This window comes from Cercospora beticola, chromosome 1 (genome assembly GCF_033473495.1).
Source record: "Cercospora beticola chromosome 1, complete sequence".
Lineage (NCBI taxonomy): Eukaryota > Fungi > Ascomycota > Dothideomycetes > Mycosphaerellales > Mycosphaerellaceae > Cercospora > Cercospora beticola.
Window position 1 is genome coordinate 129,262 of NC_088935.1, and position 17,016 is coordinate 146,277.

Below are 17,016 nucleotides of genomic sequence, written 5' to 3' on the forward strand. Positions count from 1 at the left end.
TTCCATTCCTTTACAGCCTCAATTCGTTCAATATCTTCTGCGCCATATTCTTGTACTGCCATGTGCCACCGTCAACTTTCTTGAATTGGATTCCGTGTAAGCTTAGCAATGGAACTTTGACGACAAAGATCTCGAACTTCAGAGCTAGCCCTTCTCCAAAATCATTCTGCACATGCGTGCTCGTTTCTCCTGCGGCACGCTGTTGCGCTGATGCTCGAGGGTGGCTGGTTGGTGGATCCTCTTCGCTGTCTTCTTCCGAGGCGCCGGTCGTGTAGCTAGGCTTCTTACGAGGAGTCTTCGACGGCTCGCCCCCGGCCTCTGCAGATTGTTGTTGTTGGGATCGGAAGCCTCCAAAGCTGATTTTGCGTTTGTGGTGGGTGTCCACAGGAGGCGTGAGTGGTGCTGGTGCTGCTTCCTCAGGTCCGGTCTTCGGTACAATGCTGGGGGCATGTTTGCAAGAGAAGCCACCTTTGACTTCTCTATACTCGACCCCCAGCTCTTGCAATACTCGTATCAGGTCCGCACGTATGAAGTTCAGGGGCTTGCTGCTGGTCGTGCTGACACTGAACAATCCCTTCAAGTAGACAGGTTTCATGTTAGGACTTCCACTGCCATTCTTGGTGTCAACTTCGTCCATCAACTCCGCATCGGTCTCCTCGGGCAGGTCTGCCTGGCCATTCCGAGCCTGCTCGCGTCTCGCCCTGCGGACCTGCATGCTCTCTTTACGAGAATGTCCCAGAGATCGTGCCCGAGTGGCAAAAGCACTGGTTGGCTTTGCTGGTCCTTCAGCGTCAGATTGGGCCTCCCGTATGCTGCTGCTCTGATCGAATGACACTTTACGATTCTCCGAGCTTCCCGTGGATATTAATGGTGGACGTTTGGATGATCCCTCGGACGCGCCGCGCTTCGTCAGGCGTCTTCGAATGTCGCTCGAGTTGACACTGACGGATCGTCCGAGCCCGTGACTCCGTTTGGAAGGCGTGGTCGAAGGCGGCGGCGTTTTCTCATTCGTGGCATCACCAGTGGCGGCGGCGGCACCTGGCGGTACCAATAAGTCACTCTGTTTGCTTGCGGCGGTTTCCGGTCGCACTCCTTCTCGTGTTTGACTAGCTTCGCGATTCTGACTACGATCCCGCGTGCGTCGCATGCTGAAGCTCTTTCTCGGTGTCTCGCTATTGTACCTGTCCAGCGATGAAGGGGGGTGGTTCGGCCTCTCGGACCTTTCTCGTTTGCTAAACCTCCTGAGCAGACCACCAGCGACGCTCTCCTTGCGATTATGAGGAGGCTTCTCCGGTTCGACGATCGTCGGGTGTTGCGATGTCGATGTGGCAGTAGGATGAATGTTCCGCATATCCTGGGTCACCTCGTCCTCTCCATGCGTACGTGCACGAGGCCGCGAGCGCCCACCGGTAGGCTTCTCGCCGGCCATCTCGTATGCAGAAGCGTTAGTATGTGCAGGCGCAGGCGCGGGAAGATCCACCATGCCGAGAGGCTTTTCTCCTGCTACATGCGGCATAGAAAGGGCACCAGGATTCTTCTCCTTTGCCTCTCGTTCGATCTTCTCCTGTGCCAAATGATATACAGATATCAAGGGGTGGAATGCGTTCAAAGGATCTGAGCCCACCTGAATCGCCTCAGCCGATGGTGTATTCAGTGTGTCCCTACTAGTGGTTGAGCTTCGCCTTTTGTAGAAATTGAAGACGCCTCGCCTTTGGTCGGTCTCTGGTGGTGGAGCGGCAGCACGTTGACGTTGCATCTTGATCGCGTTCTGGTAGTCTGCCGATTCCACAACCTTGGTTAGCTGCGTGGTGATGTGCTCTGCCGTGCCAAAGTCAAAACCCGTCATTTTGTCAATGACAACCGGATCAAGGGGTAGCATCAAGGGTTTCCGCTCGGGCAGGTAGTTTTCCGGAGGTCCATTAAATCCTTTGGTCATCCAGGGATGTGTCATGATCTCCTGCAGTGATGCACGTTCCAGAGGGTTCGTAGTCAGCATTCGCGCAATCAATCCTCGGCATTCTGCGAATCGTCAGTAGGTGCAAGCTTTTGTTCGATACGTCTCATCGCTCACCGTTACTCAGCCAAGGTGGATACTCGACGAAGCCCTTTTTAATCTTGGCATGCAATTGCGGCATACTCTGATCGTCAAATGGTACCTTCCCACAGACGAGCACGTATAAAACAATTCCAAAACTCCACACATCCACTTCGGGACCAGTATATTGTTTCGCTTGCAATAGCTCCGGAGCCGCAAAATATAAACTTCCACAAAAGGTTTTGAGAGTACTCTTAGGAGAGAACAGATTGGAGAGACCAAAATCGATGATCTTGATATCTCCCGTCTTACTGATGAGGATGTTCTCAATCTTCAAGTCCCGATGTACGATGCTGTTCCGGTGACAATAGTCGAGGGCGCTTGCGATTTGTCTGCCAAATTTGCGCGCTTGCTTCTCCTTAAGTCTACCATGCGATATGATATAATCGAGCATTTGGCCACCGTTGACGTATTCGAAGAGCATGTACCAGTGGTAGTTTGTGTGTACGACGTCCCGCATGCCACAGATGTATGGATGGTCGACCAGGGTGACGATGGCCGCCTCTCGCGCGGTTCGGACTTCTTTGCTGTGCTCTGCCCGCTCCCTCTCCGCCTGGCTGCGGTGCTCCTCACCTTGGCTGTTTCGCGGCACAATCTTGACGGCCACTTGCTCACCCGTCTCCTTGTTCCTGGCGAGCTTCACCTTGCCCATGCTGCCCGCACCAATGGTTTTGCCCAGTTCCCAAGTCCCGGAGGCTGCATCCAGTGTAGTCCTCCGTCTGAGGTTGGTCGGTTGCTGTCCTGACCGGACGTCACTACCTCCGCTGGGGGCAGGCGTGGGTTGGTCATGGTAGCGAGAAGACGTCCGCGCGTGCGATGAAGGAGCTCGTAGAGAATCAGTCCGCTGCGGATGAGCACCGGTGCCGTTCATGGCGGGCTCGTGCGAGTCGCTCCGTCGCGACGAGGAGGAGGGAGGTGCATGGGGTTGAGCTACATTGCTCTGCTCGTAATCGTGGCGCGACACCTTTTCGAGGTTGCCAGAGGGCTGACGACTGTGCGATGCGGGCGTGTTCGAGGCTTGCGATGTGGACATTGACCGGCGGGGCGAAGAAGGGCCGGCGGATGAACGGTGCGAGTTGGAGTGGGTGCGATGGGGCAGGCGGGCAGCTTCACGGTCGGAGGAGTAAGCCGCAGACCTCGACTGGGGAGAGGTATTGGTCGCAGGACGAGGCAGGGCAGCAGTTGGCGACGCGGCTGCCGACATGTCGTCGTCGGAGGCAGAGGCAGTGGTAGCGTGCGGGAGTCTCCCAGATCCGGGCTGCGGAGATGCTGCTGCTGACGGCGCGGGATGGCCTGGGTGGGCGGAGTGGTGCCTGGCGCTGCCGCCGGCAGTCCTGCTGGTGCTTGCTGGTGCTGAAACGCGGTGGAATTATTAGGGTAGCGTGGCCAGGTTCATGCAGGCAGGGCAGCAGTGGGCCTGACCTGGCGGAGGCTCACGCTCACGCCCTGTGCTGCGGCGCCGATGGATGCAGGTGGGCGGACAGTGACGTGTGCGACATGCGGTGGTATCGATGCTGCGCAGTGGGATGTGGTGTGTGTGGTGCGGTGGGCGGTGCGGTGCGGGCAGCGATGATGCGATGCGGTGGGCTGGAAGCAGGCGTTGGCGTTGGCGTTGGCCGGTCGTGGGAGTGTCGTCTCGCGTGGCTTGCGCTGTGATGAGGGTTCACGCGTGCTGCTGCCCACTCCCGAGCGGCGTGTACCAAAGATATCTCCCACCACCACGACAACGCTCAATCTCGTCCAATTTCGGCTGACTGGCCGTTGAATCTCACGCCGGCACGACACGCGCACCTTCGCTCCTTCGCTCACGTCCAGCGTCCAGCACGTGATATGTATGTTGTTATGCTGTTGTCGAAGATGGTGTTCGTATGGAGTGAAGCACACGGCCAAGTGAGACCTGCCAGGTGGATGCAGTGGGGAGCAATCATCCGCTCCACCAACCATTGCCCGTCCTGGGTCTGCTCTTCATTTCCTGAGCCGGCAGTGGACCGTGCCGCCGAATTCTAGAATTGCCAATTGTAGCACCGCTTTGCATACAGCGTCATCCCTCGCACAGCAAACCCCATCCCGCTTCGCTTCTGCAGCCCTGAAGGAAGGATTTCGGCACTCGTCCACCACTCCCGCACCATCTCACCATTACCGCAACTCTCTCCCTCCGCGCAGCATGTGAAAGAAAGCCACAGTGGAGCTAGGTAGGTCGCCGCGCACGCGTCATTCCGCCCGTACAGACCGTCTCAATGTGCTGGCCATGTGAATGCAGACTAAGACATGTCCTCTAAGCGCTCCAGAGCCGCCTTCGAAGACCGCGATACTCCCCCGAGCCACGCTCCATATGCACTATACGGCACCCCGCTACCGCCCTTCGATGAGCAGACGAGAGATGATGGCAGCTATGTGCCCATCTGGAAGCAAGAGGTGACTGATGAGAGGGGCAGAAAGAGGCTGCATGGTGCCTTTACAGGTGGTTTCAGTGCAGGGTGAGTCTGGGCTTCATCTCAAGCTGAACTCTCACTGACCGCATTTCCAGCTACTTCAACACTGTAGGCTCCAAGGAAGGATGGACGCCGAGCACGTTCGTGTCTTCGCGATCCAATCGCGCCAAGGACAGCAAAGATGCGAAGCAGCAACGCGCCGAAGATTTCATGGATGAAGAGGATCTGGCTGAGCAGGCAGAGGCGCAAAAGCTGGAAACCCAAGGATCCTCCGCTGGGCTGGGAACTGGTGGTCAAGATGGAGGTGTCGGTGGCATGTTCTCAGACTTCTTCAACAATACGGGCGAGACCAAAGGCGTCAAATTGCTTCAGCGAATGGGCTGGCGGCAAGGTCAAGGGATTGGCCCGAAAGTCAAAAGACGTGCGCAAGGCGACAAGACTGGCGAAATGCACTTGTTCGCTCCCGAGAACACGCGCATGATCTCTTTGGTGCGCAAGACGGATAAGAAAGGGCTGGGCTTCGAGGGCGAAGCCAAGCTTCGGGAAGACTCGACTGCCAAAGATGATGATGAAGACAGTGGAGAAGACTCTCGAATCTTGAGCCGGTCCAAGATCGGACGGAAACCGAAGCCCCTCAAAAAGTCAGGCTTCGGCGTGGGCGTTCTCAACGATGATGGCGAGGATGACGAAGATCCCTATGCTGTCGGACCGAGTATCAGCTACAACCGAATCATTGGGCAAAAGAAGAAGAAAGGAGGCCTGGTCGCCAGCAATGCCAATCCGAACGTCATCAAGCCGACATTGCAGCCCTCCAAGAAGCTCGTTCAGCGTTCGACCAATGTCAACAATTTCCGAAAATGCCATGATGGACGTCTACCTTTGGACGGTTTCGTGCTTGCGGCCGCCGCTTTGACCATAACCGAGAACAAATATCCACCTCCCGAGGTGCCACCAGGTTGGAAGCCAGCATTCCAGTCCTCTGCCTCATCCGCAACATCATATGTGTCGACCGCGGATGCTGCAAAGGCTTCAACTCTAGACGCCAAAGGGCGTGCCGAACTGCTAGGGGAACAGCAGCTGCCCTCTAAATCCATCTTCGACTTCATCACCCCGGCACAGCGCGACAAGCTCGCCTCAGCCAGTGGCCGTAAAGACCTTCCAGCCGCATTGAGTGAAAAGGCCCCCGAAGGCTATACCCAGAGTGAAGCTGAAAAACATCGGACACTCTGGGATCTGGTTCCTAACCTTAGCAAAGAAACTGCCGTTGCAGCTCTTGCCCGCGGCAAAACAGGATGGATGCCCTATAGCGAAGATCCTGGCAAGCGAGAACGATACAAGTATTTCCTCGAACTGTCCACCGGCCAGCACAACTCCCTTCCTTCGCGAGCCACAGGCACCAGTCTCGACGAATGGGCCAACGAATTACGAGAATTCGCTGAAGCTGCGGAGATTTTCAAACCTGCTTCGGGATACATGGCGAGTCGATTCACTTCAGGTTCTGCTACGCCGAAACTCGCATCCGATGCGCCGGACTCTGCTTCGCAGTCCGCGACAGCGAAAGAAGAGGATCCGGCAATCAAAGCGGCAAAGCTGGGCATGTATGGACCGTTGACGAGGAAACGTGAACATTTCTATCCGACACGACTTCTCTGCAAACGATTCAATGTCCGTCCGCCAGCAAATGTTGCGGCTGGGACTTCGGCTGCGGAAGATGCTGCTGAGGCGATGGAGAAGGCTGAGAGGCTGGACTTGGTGAGTAAGGTCAGTTTGGAGCGGATGATGAGGGATGCTGGGAAATTTGTGTCGGGAGGAACAGAAGGTGGGAAAGTTGAACATCATGAGCCCGGACCAGCGAGTGAGAATGTGAGAGCTCAGGTCGATGTGGAAAAGAATAAGGCTCTGGAAGGAAATCGGCCTGGAGAGGATGTGTTCAAGGCGATTTTTGGGAGTGATGATGAAGATTGAAAATATTGTCAGCGCTGAGCATTCCTGGCATGTCCTTCATCCAAACGCTTGCGCAAGACTATAATTCATAACCAAGTAATTCCCAGTCCTGAAGCACTACACGCCCCCCCAAAACAAATTAGCCAAAGATGGCCTCGACAAACAAATTAGAAACTCGCCTACTCACCTCCCACAAATTCCCAACAACCTCATCCAACCCCGGCGCAAACACAGAATTCACATAACAGAACAAACTCTCATGAGGCAATAATTTCAACCTCTTTCGAATGAAATTCACGATTCGTTCGAAGCGGTGGGAGGTCGAGCAGGTGAAACGTGCTATCTGTTTACCATTACTACCGCTGAGAGAGGGGGTGTTGGGGAGGGGGACGAGGCGGATTGTTACTATGTAGAAGATATAAGTGGGTGTTTTTGTGTGGGGTTATAAGGAGCTGGAAGGATAAGAGGGAGAAAGGGAGATATCTCGAGTGAGAGATAGAGGAATGTACCGCTTGAGTTGGCGAAGGAGGGAGCTATTTGGAGTGCTAAGTGTGTGTTGTGAGGTAGTTGAGGAAGGATGGGCGAGGTTGATGATATGAGTATTTGTTGGTCTTGTTGCTGTTGCTCGACGTTGTCTGGAGATGGTTCTTCCATTTGAGGTTTCGTCTGCATTTCGATTATCCAAGTATTTCCAAAATATTAATCACGATAGCGGCATCTCTTCTACTTCTCGTCAGGCTCCCAGGCTCTCTCGTTCAATCACAGGAGAAATAGCAAAAAAGGTTGTTGCATGTGAGAAGGAAGGAGGAAGAGCACGAGACCAGGGTTCGAAGCTTGGCGCTGAGCATCACGACTTCACCTCACGTCTTTCAGCTTTGTACTTGCACACACACTTACATGCAGCACAAGTCCCGCACAACAAGGAGAAAGACGTACAGAAGAGCGGGATGTATGGAAATAGAGCATCAATAACTTTGCTGTCATTGAGTGCTCCCGGTGGATGATCTTATACAGCCCGAGCTCCTGTGCCATCCACGTCAAAGAGCATAGACCTATGCGACCACATTGGTCGCTAAAGTCTTTAATGTTTGCCTGCGGATTTGAGGGAAAAGCTGATGCCACTTCACCGCCAATGCCGTTGCTACGGTCGGCTCCGCCGATCTGTAAGGCCCTCGCATCAACAATTCAAATGATCTGCTCGTCTTCCTTCTCGCCGCCTGGGCAATGTGACGAAGCAAAAAGTCACAGTCTTTACCAACGCGTTCCGCTAGTTGTCGCCGTCCACCAATGTCGGCTCTGGATTCTGTGCATGAGGAGGCAATGCCGGCCTGCTTCATTCCAGCTTACGTTTGCCCGCACCGGCTGAAGCCATGGCGTGCTCTTTGACGCTCAGAGCTGGGCCGTCTTTCTGGACGATGACTGATGTGCCCGGCTCAACATTCCATGGCCTTTTATGCACGGTGGGCAATGGGTCCGCTTGGCCCAGAGGCAAAACAACAATCGCCTGCTTCCTTAACCGGCCATATTTCGCTGTCGGACTGCCACTCTTTCGAGCAGGGTCTTGACCGTTTCGTTGATGTTTGCCAAAGATAGCAGCATTCTCCTTGCGTTTAGCTTGTTTCTGCTGCTTGCGCGCCTTGACTTTCTCTCGCAAGTCTTTTCCAGCTAATCCGAGCGCGTTGTTCTGGATGGCGAGAGGCATCTGAGGTGAAGGCGGCTGAGCTTGTGGCCATTCGAAGTGGACGCCAAAATGACGTTCGCAGAAGTCCCTCGTATGCTGCTGTCGCTCGTCTGCAGCAAGCACAGTGTAATCTTTAGGCGGCGTAAGTGGCTGCCCAGGGCGTGTTTCGGCCTGTGCGACCAGAGCCTCCATCAGAGGTACCATCAGACCGTTGTTACAATCGCACGAGTCTTTGCGCCAAAGACTAAGGGATCATCAGTACTTTGGCTCTGGCAACATATGATGGAAAGGTAACAAGCACTCACATGCAATTGGTGCAGTGGGTGCCTGGTGGTTGGCTTGCTATGTCGCACTATCACTTCCTGTCAGTTACTGAATACTATCGCAGATCAGTGGGTATGCTTACATGGCCCAGGCGGGCGTTGGCACAGGGCATGCAGGCTGTGTTGTGTCAGTGCTTGCGGTCATGTTTATCGATACTTGCTGCTTACTGAGTGCATCCAGGTTATATACCGCTGGATCGTAGACGCTTGGAAGAGTCTCAAGACGCTGGTTCATCAGCCTTTCGGCCAACTGCTCGTGGTCTGGGCGGATCTGCTCATCGACAAGGACGCCGACGGCTTTGCAGAGTTTCGCTTTACTTGGGGCGAAAGGATCTCTGCCACCAGAAAGCGGCAGATTTGGTTGAGAGCGGTTGTGTCAATGTCGGTTGTGCACTGCCAGAAGAGCCCCATGCGGCCGGGGACATTCTTGAACGCCATAATAGCGTGCTGGAGGTGCCCAGCGTGAAAACCATCCGGCGGGATGGTGGAGAAACTCCTGCTCATGTTGCAGGTGTTGGGTGGTGGTTGAAGATGGCTATCACACGCGGAATCGGTAGGTGTTGTTGTCGAGTTTGCGTTTGGCGCAGCTCAAGGGTTGATGGCAAGAGCGCCAAAGCACGTCAACGATTAACGCGAGTGAGCATGAAATAACTGAACGTTCACTTGCAAGCCCATCAGGATGCTACCCTCAGAAATCGAGTGAAAATCTCTCTCAACAGGCATACTCCTTCACCACTGTCATTCGCCTGCTTAGCTTTGACTACCCTTTGCAAATGAGTAAGAACTCCGCGAGTTTTGCAATACGAGATGATTGCGAGATTTTCCTACTCTAAGACGGTCATTGAATGGACTTCTAAGACCGAGTTGGATACACTCATTATCAAGCTGCAGATTCCAGCTATCTCGCCAGTTATGCGGCCGCTCCAAATCATCCGCGGCCAACACCTTTTGACCTCCCTTTGCTCTCGTCAAACTCCAAAACATGACAAACAAACAGTGGTATCTTCCTCCATGAGATTCTCTATCGATGCACCATATCCCATAACTTCGTCAAAATGTCGTAAACACCATCCTCATGCGAGCCTCGCGAACAGATGCTCAAACCTGAATGGCACTTCGCGCCAAAGATCTCTTCAAGCCCAGACTAGACCTGCCAGCCTCTCGGGCGCAAGACCTCAATTGCTCATCCCCGGCAAACGTGGAAGCTTCAAGGCGCCCAGCCTCTTTCCCGACACTGTAGCCGGCGCTGAAGCTCAATGCACTCAAAAAGACCACGACTCCGGCTGAAACCACCCAGGTAAGAAGGGTTGGCGTCACATGCAAGCCTTCACGAGACTCTGACCTCTTGGCTTTCTTCAGGGATCTTCGCTCCCTACTTGAGCTTCGTCCAGGAAGTGTTTTCCGCTTGCCCTCTTTGAGATCAGACGTTGTCTCGGTCGACTGCGTCGAGGAACGGCGGATCGTTGGCTTGAATGTAGGCTCCTCCCTCTGGGGAGAAGGTGTGTTCTGGAGTGCCGATTCAGGCACTAGTCGAAACGTGGTGGGGTCGATCCTATTGCTTCGTGGAGCCATATTCATAGTGGACGGTTGTTTGGAATCGACTTTGTTGATCCCTCGTGCAGCTGCCGCAACTGATAGCAGGCTCTGCAAGCTCGCTTTGAGTGCCTCATCATGCTCAACTGTAGCATTGAACGAGGGCGACAGAGGGTTCTGAGTGATGTGACTTGGTCGCCGTGCATCAGTGCCTGTGGGGTACGAGTGCCGAGTCGATGGGCGTCGGAAAGGGCCAGGTCTTGTTGCCGGAAAGTATGAACCTGGGGCTTGCTGTGCTGGGGTCCGTCTTTGCGCGCCGGGCGGATGAGAGAATGCGTTCGGCAGTGGTGTGAAGCAGTTCTCGGTGTTGATCGGGTAATTGATAGCTGTTCGGTTCTCATCGTCGTCATCATTAGATGACTGCAGAAGTCCCTCGTCAGGTGCTGTGGTCTGCGTTGAGGTGCCGCCTGCTGTTCTTTGTCCTTGCAATGTAATGGGTCCTTCGTTAGATGAAGTCATGATCCTGTCCGATTCGCTTTCACTTTCTTCGTACTCTTCCTGACTGCTCGTGCCGCCTACGCTTTGCGTCCTCACGAGGTTGAGATGGGTAGGTGCAGCAGGCCGTTGTGCTCGCCGTCGTCTCGATCTCTGCTCGCCTTGCACTCGTAGCCCTGTTGTGACGATATTGTCGCCGATCGATGATAGTGAAGACGAAGATGGTTGTGAGGCTATCTCGACCCATGAATCGACTGTTCCGTACAAGTCAGCCCACTGATAGCTTGGTAGGTAGAAGCACGCCATCGCGGATTATGTTGTCTATACTATGCAGTGACATTCTCAGGCTCAAGTGAAGTGCATCTGAGTGTCGGCACATCAGCCTGCTCGAAGACTCACCTTCTGCGCGTGTGCGCCTGTCAAACGATTGAGAACGTGATGCCATGGCTGACGTGTGACCTGAAGGCCGCTGAAAGTGATCGCTCGTGTGCGCTGGTCGCTGATTCATGTTGTTCATTTTGTCTCCTGGACAGTAATCTTGTCTCGATCCCGCCGCGATCAAGTCTCGATCGGAGTGTGTATTGGTGAAAGATGCAAGTTGGGGATCCGGAATGTCGCTCTGTGCGATAGCGCTCGCGAACGTGCTCACTGCTATGCCGAGAGCACAGCTATGGCCCACCTGGTCCGACGACAGGCAGCGGTCGCAAGAATGAGTGAATAACTCGCAGCGCCAGTACTTCGGCGAGGCTCAACAAGCCGACAGCGTCGCTGCGAGTTGGGCGAGGATGCAGGCAACGGCTGTCTTGAGGTGTCGGCGGTGTGAGCGAGGGATCAGCGCGACCCCATGTGACGGTTGGCGGGGCTGGCTGCCCAGGTCGTGTGAGGCAATCACGTCTGGCACAGTCTGGGACCCTGTGCAACAAAGCAGGATGTGGAAACAAAGCAGTCTGAACCCTGCCCCGAGTCGACTCACCATCTATCGAAGTGGCGGGCATAGCAATGCAAGAGACTGCCCGATATAGGCGTATCGCGGGCGGGGCCTCGATTGATCTCAGGGTTTCTTAGGCCAGCGCCCAGGAAGCACCCTTGCATAGTGTGACAGTGGTGTCAGGCGCAAGAGCACGTGTCGAGGCCTCCGACCGGCGTGGAGAGAGATGTGGTGGATATGGTGGAGAGGGTGCATGTGAATGGGTGCAGTGGACGCGCAATTGTCAAGAAATCGTTCCATTCCCATAGCGCCAGACATCGTGCTATCCACACAACGACTATTCGTACATGTAATCTTCATTAGAACTTTTGACCGTGCCGCAGACCAGTGACACAACGCCTCCCATTGCAATCGTGAGATCAACTTTGGAACTGTGCAGACGACGCTTCGAAGCAAGGACATTTAGTCGAAAGCGACCTTCTTGCCTTGGAAATCGCCAAAGCCACCACGGTTGGTAGAAGAGAAGCCGCCGCGTCCTCCACGAGCACCACCACGGCCTCCGCCTAAAGAGTATGTTAGCAATTGATCATCGTGTGTCAGATATTTCAAGACTGACCTCTGCCACCACCACGGCCACCTCTGTCAAATCCGCCTCGGCCGCCGCGACCACCGCCACGTCCGCCGCCGAAGCCTCCACGACCGCCTCCACGGCCGCCGCCAAATCCGCCATCCTCACGCGGAGGACGTGGTTGAGCGTAGTCCAGGCGCACAGGACGTCCGCCAACATCGACACCCTGAAGAGCGTCGAATGCAGCCTTCGCCTCGTCCACTGAACCCATCTCGATGTAGCCGAAGCCCTTTGGCGCACCAGTGTCACGGTCGGTGGGCAGGCGGACGCTGTTCACGTTTCCGTGCTCGCCAAAGTATTCGCGAACGACATCTTCAGTGACCTCGAAGCTCAAGTTGCCACAGAAGAGGGTGGCAGTAGGCTCGCCAGGTGTGTCGCCATACTTCTGCTGGCGGTCGTTACTGCGCTGCTGAGGACCAGCGTTCTTCTCGCGTGGAGTGCTGAAGTCGACACGGATGTTGCGTCCGTCCAGCTCCGCCTCGTTCTTCGCCTCGAGTGCCTTCGCGGCATCCTCAGCGTTGACGAACTCCACGTATCCGAACCCCTTGCTTCTGCCAGAGTCGCGGTCCGTGATGATGCGGACACCAGCGAGCTCTCCGAACTCCTCGAACTCGCGCGTGAGCCACTCTTCATCGACACTCCAGCTAAGATTGCCGACGAAGAGGTTGGCAACAGCGCCTGTGGTGTCCGTCTTGGCCTTCTTGGAGGTCTCCTCTGGCTCGCTGTCGGCCTTGCGCTTCTTGCTCTCGGTCTTAGCCGCGGGCTTCTCCTCTTCCTCTTCATCACTGTCGCTGTCGCTCGAGTCGTCGGAGCTCTGTTGAAAATGTCAGTCGGTTGTAATGCAAGTAGCGATGCGTTAGCCTTACCTCGTCAGCTGCAGCCTTTGGAGCCTCTTCATCAGACTCTGAATCATCGTCGCTGGAGTCGTCAGATGAGTCGTCCTTCTCAGCTTTCGAGGCCTTGCCGTTGACCTTTGCAGCCTCAGCCTTCTTGGCAGGTGATGCGGCGTCGCTGTCACTGTCGCTGCTGTCGTCAGAGTCATCGCTGGAGTCGTCCTTCGCGCCAGCCTTGGTAGCGCCGTTGGTCTTTGGCGCTGGAGCAGCCTCGCTGTCGGAGCCGGAGTCAGAGTCGTCGCTGTCTGAGCTGTCGTCCTTGGCAGCGGCTTGCTTTGCCTTGCCGTTAACTTGAGGCTTCTTGACTTCAGCCTCCTCTTCGTCACTGCTGTCGGAGCTTGCGCTAGTCTCATCCTCGCTCTCGCTCTCGCTGGATGGCTCTGGCGTTGGCTCCTTCTTCGACTTCTTCGACTTCTTCTCGACAGCCTTGGCAGTCTTCTTTGCAGTCTCCTTCGCGCTAGCCTTGTCAGACTTGCTCACGCGGCCAGTCTGAACCTTCTCGATAGGCTTAGAGCTGGACTTGCTGCTCTTGGCTGGAGCCGCAGCGGCAGCAGCCTTGTTTCCCTTCTTGTCCTTCGCCATTGCTGAAGGTCTGTGATGATAACTCTGCCCGGATATAGTCAGTACTCGAATGTCTCAATCGAAGTATCAATGAACTGCTCGACAAGGTCGGAGCAGTGGCAGAAGCCTCTCGTCTCAGAAACCCAGCAGGAAGAACGCAAGCGTTCACTCTCAGTAGCAACAATCGCAAATGCCCACGCACGAAGCAAGTCGTGTAAAGCCCTCAGAAAAGCCCTCGAGACTATTGCGCAAGCGCAATGTCCTTTTGATGCCCTCAGATAGAGTCTCACTCGAAGTGAGATTTGCAAAGCCCTCGAACGAAAATTTCGTCTTCAGCCCACTGGTCGCGTGTCAAGGCGAGTGTTCCCACAACAGCCAAGACGGTTGTGCGACACTGTTACCCAGCCCACTGGTGCCTGTAGCGAGTAGCTGACAGGTCTCTGATGCCGCGCCCACAATTGCACACAAGGTGCGAAATGCTCGATCACGGTGCTAGAGGTAGCGTGTGAAAGAGTATGAAAAGCCCACGAACCGAATATGTGTTGCGCTGTTGCGCGATGTGAAGTGTTGATGATGCTGACAGAGAATGCCGACGATATGAAAGGTGCGGCGTCAGGTGTTGGGAAGTTGTCGAGTGTGAGAAGAAAGAGTACCGGTTCAGATGGCTGGAGAGCTTTTTATGCTTTCAACTTTTTCTCTGCGCTAGCGTGGGCAAGCCTTGACCACAGGGTCCTTAGCCGACCGCTCCGGAGCCGAAGCCGACGCTAGCTTGGCGTGGCTAGCGCCGAGACGATGAAATAGATTGAACGACACGTCTCGTTTTTGGCCAAGACAATAACTTCCGGAATCTGTTGCTGACCTGGATTGCAAGCTGCAGCATGACCCGATAGCTGACAGTCGAAGTACAGAATGGCCCCGAACACCCCCTCCCATCGACCGAGAAAGAAGAGAAAAGGAGACTTGGTCTCAAGCAGCAGCTCCAATGGCACAGTGTACCAAGATCCTACAACAAAACACGACCAGCCTGCATTTCCTCTGGTGGCATTCTTCTGGCCGATAAAAGGAGCTCTATCGCAATGGGTAGCATTGCCATGCATCCTCATGGTAGTCGGACTCTTCCGCTGGTGCACCGCCATCTGGCCATATTCAGGATTCCAAAAACCTCCCATGCACGGCGATTTTGAAGCTCAGCGCCATTGGTTAGAGATTACAACAAACCTGCCCACAACACACTGGTACTTTCACGATCTTCAGTGGTGGGGTCTGGACTATCCTCCGTTGACGGCGTACCACTCGTGGCTTCTCGGAAAAATTGGCGCATTCATCAACCCCTCGTGGTTCGCACTATATCAGTCTCGCGGACTGGACGATCCGGACTTGAAAGTCTTCATGCGCGCTACTGTTTATCTTTCCGAGCATCTGGTCTACATCCCGGCAGTGGTCGTCTGTGCACGACATCTCGCGCGTCTGCACAACATCAACTCATGGGAGGCAGCGATTGCGTTGACTGCAATTCTCATGCAACCTGCCACCATCCTTATTGATCATGGACACTTCCAATATAACACAGTCATGTTGGGGCTGTTCGTGGCTGCAGTTTCCAACATACTTGCTGGGAGAGCACTCTGGGCCTGCCTCTTTTTTGTGGGTGCGCTCGGCTTCAAACAAATGGCGCTCTTCTGGGCGCCAGCAATCGCAGCGTACCTCGCTGGTACTTGCATCTTTCCGCGAGTGGATATAGCCCGCTTGTTTGGCATCGCAATAACTACAATTGGCTCATTCGCCCTAGTCTTCCTGCCGCTACTGTTAGGCACGGCCTGGGATGCATATCGCGGCATTCTGCTACCGTCTGACGCGACATTGCCACCGCTTTTGGACTCGTTACCTTTCAAATTGGACGATCAGGCAGTCTACTGGCCTTATGTAGTACAGCTTGCCCAAGCTGTGCATCGGATCTTTCCGTTCTCGAGGGGCTTATTCGAAGACAAGGTGGCCAACATCTGGTGCACGATCCACGCATCAGGCGTTCACAAACTCCATCAGTACGATCAAGGACTACTGAGTAAAGCCGCTCTAGCCCTCACACTGGCATCGATACTACCTCCGTGCTTGATCATCTTCCTCCGGCCGAAGAAAGAACTAGTTCCATTGGCGCTGGCCACGACAGCTTGGGGATTCTTCTTGTGCTCGTATCAAGTGCATGAGAAGAACATTCTATTGCCTCTTTTGCCGATGACATTACTCCTGGCAGCAGAAAACGGAATGAAGCCCGCCATTCGAGCATGGGTAGGATATGCCAACCTCGCCGCCAACTGGACCTTGTTCCCACTCCTTTCCAAAGACGAGCTGAGAATGCCGTACCTGGTCCTGACGTCTTTATGGGCATACCTCATGGGTCTCCCACCTTTCAGCATCAGCGCCTACACGAAACCCGCGAGTGAGGGCGGCGTCAATGTGCTCACCAAGCTCGTCCACCTGGGCACGTACCTGGCCATGATAGCGTGGCATGCCGCGGAGCTTTTCGTGCCACCACCGAAGGACAAACCAGACCTCTGGATAGTAGCAAACGTGTGCCTGGGAGCTGCGGCTTTCGGTCTATGTTACCTTTGGTGTCTTTGGGACCTCGCAGTCCAGAGCGGCGCATTGAGCTTCGTCGGCATCCACCAGCCATCAACGACCACAGAGAAGAAGACGAAATAGATGGATAGAAATCGGTTGTTCCGATCGTGTGAGCTGAGAGCAGTGCTCTATCGTGTTGTAAATATGTACAATAGTGTACAGTAGTGTACAGGCCATATCTGTGCCTCCAAATTCATCATGCTCTTTCCCATGGGAACGCCCAATCTATGCTTACAAGCTTTTTCTCATCCCGACTACGCGATGTTGAATCCATAACTGCTCATACAACTTCGGTACTTCGAGACCAGATCCTGGCAAGCTTCCTGTGGGTCTTTGGCGTTGGAGAAGAGCATGCATTCGTCGCGGGCGGCTTTTTCGTCTTTGCATACGCAGCAGGGCTATGTGAGTGTTAGCCAGTGTAATGCCGCGCAAGCCTGCGCATTATGCGCACCTTCACTTTCGCAGCACTCTCGCCCTTCGGTTTGAGGTCCGCAGCAGCATTATTGGGTTGAAGCGCGGTGCTATTCGAGTCTGGGTCGCATTAGTATGTACTCAAATGTGCTCATCCATGCGCGAAGGTCGATCGCGTACTCGAAGCCATGGTATTGATCGCGGCGGTCGACATGGTGATGGATCGTGGTGGAGTGTAATTGAGATGTCTAGAAAATGTCTAGACGCTCTAGAAGTTCGCGACTGCCGGCGAGCACGTCACTCCGAAAGATGCGATAAGGTTTGTCAGCATGCATCGGCCCCTGCATCTCTCTGCAGAGCCGCACTAATTCACCAATTTCTCAAACGAGTCAAGTGAGGTTGTCTGGTCGACAAGGATCTTTTTGTCCCCCCACTTCCAGACTGTCATCCCACTATTGCTTCGTTTTCGAGCG

General features: G+C 54.6%; 8 protein-coding genes across 8 annotated transcripts; 2 read left to right on the plus strand and 6 right to left on the minus strand.

Annotated features, from left to right (window-relative positions):
• Positions 1-10: 10 nt before the first annotated feature.
• RHO25_000061 (uncharacterized protein) lies at positions 11-2,966 on the minus strand (the record flags this gene model as incomplete). Its single annotated transcript, XM_023592690.2, has 2 exons — positions 11-2,019; positions 2,072-2,966. The coding sequence occupies 2 exons, from the start codon at positions 2,964-2,966 to the stop codon at positions 11-13; spliced, it is 2,904 nt and encodes a 967-aa protein (XP_023458362.2).
• Positions 2,967-4,363: 1,397 nt separating this feature from the next.
• On the plus strand, positions 4,364-6,492 carry RHO25_000062 (uncharacterized protein; the record flags this gene model as incomplete). The annotated part of the gene is made up of 2 exons (XM_023592691.2): positions 4,364-4,572; positions 4,623-6,492. The coding sequence occupies 2 exons, from the start codon at positions 4,364-4,366 to the stop codon at positions 6,490-6,492; spliced, it is 2,079 nt and encodes a 692-aa protein (XP_023458363.1).
• A 36-nt stretch (positions 6,493-6,528) lies between these two features.
• RHO25_000063 (uncharacterized protein) lies at positions 6,529-7,143 on the minus strand (the record flags this gene model as incomplete). The annotated part of the gene is made up of 3 exons (XM_023592692.1): positions 6,529-6,588; positions 6,659-6,876; positions 6,981-7,143. The coding sequence occupies 3 exons, from the start codon at positions 7,141-7,143 to the stop codon at positions 6,529-6,531; spliced, it is 441 nt and encodes a 146-aa protein (XP_023459385.1).
• Positions 7,144-7,804: 661 nt separating this feature from the next.
• On the minus strand, positions 7,805-8,979 carry RHO25_000064 (uncharacterized protein; the record flags this gene model as incomplete). Its single annotated transcript, XM_023592693.1, has 5 exons — positions 7,805-8,396; positions 8,458-8,504; positions 8,559-8,593; positions 8,644-8,810; positions 8,870-8,979. The coding sequence occupies 5 exons, from the start codon at positions 8,977-8,979 to the stop codon at positions 7,805-7,807; spliced, it is 951 nt and encodes a 316-aa protein (XP_023459384.1).
• A 594-nt stretch (positions 8,980-9,573) lies between these two features.
• On the minus strand, positions 9,574-11,020 carry RHO25_000065 (uncharacterized protein; the record flags this gene model as incomplete). Its single annotated transcript, XM_023592694.2, has 2 exons — positions 9,574-10,757; positions 10,903-11,020. 2 exons carry the CDS (start codon positions 11,018-11,020, stop codon positions 9,574-9,576), a joined length of 1,302 nt encoding a protein of 433 aa, XP_023459383.1.
• Positions 11,021-11,893: 873 nt separating this feature from the next.
• RHO25_000066 (uncharacterized protein) lies at positions 11,894-13,534 on the minus strand (the record flags this gene model as incomplete). The annotated part of the gene is made up of 3 exons (XM_065601976.1): positions 11,894-11,994; positions 12,048-12,873; positions 12,926-13,534. 3 exons carry the CDS (start codon positions 13,532-13,534, stop codon positions 11,894-11,896), a joined length of 1,536 nt encoding a protein of 511 aa, XP_065458048.1.
• An 888-nt stretch (positions 13,535-14,422) lies between these two features.
• On the plus strand, positions 14,423-16,213 carry RHO25_000067 (uncharacterized protein; the record flags this gene model as incomplete). Its single annotated transcript, XM_023592696.2, has 1 exon — positions 14,423-16,213. One exon carries the CDS (start codon positions 14,423-14,425, stop codon positions 16,211-16,213), a length of 1,791 nt encoding a protein of 596 aa, XP_023459389.1.
• A 173-nt stretch (positions 16,214-16,386) lies between these two features.
• RHO25_000068 (uncharacterized protein) lies at positions 16,387-16,757 on the minus strand (the record flags this gene model as incomplete). The annotated part of the gene is made up of 3 exons (XM_023592697.1): positions 16,387-16,530; positions 16,584-16,663; positions 16,724-16,757. 3 exons carry the CDS (start codon positions 16,755-16,757, stop codon positions 16,387-16,389), a joined length of 258 nt encoding a protein of 85 aa, XP_023459388.1.
• Between the last annotated feature and the right edge of the window lie 259 nt (positions 16,758-17,016).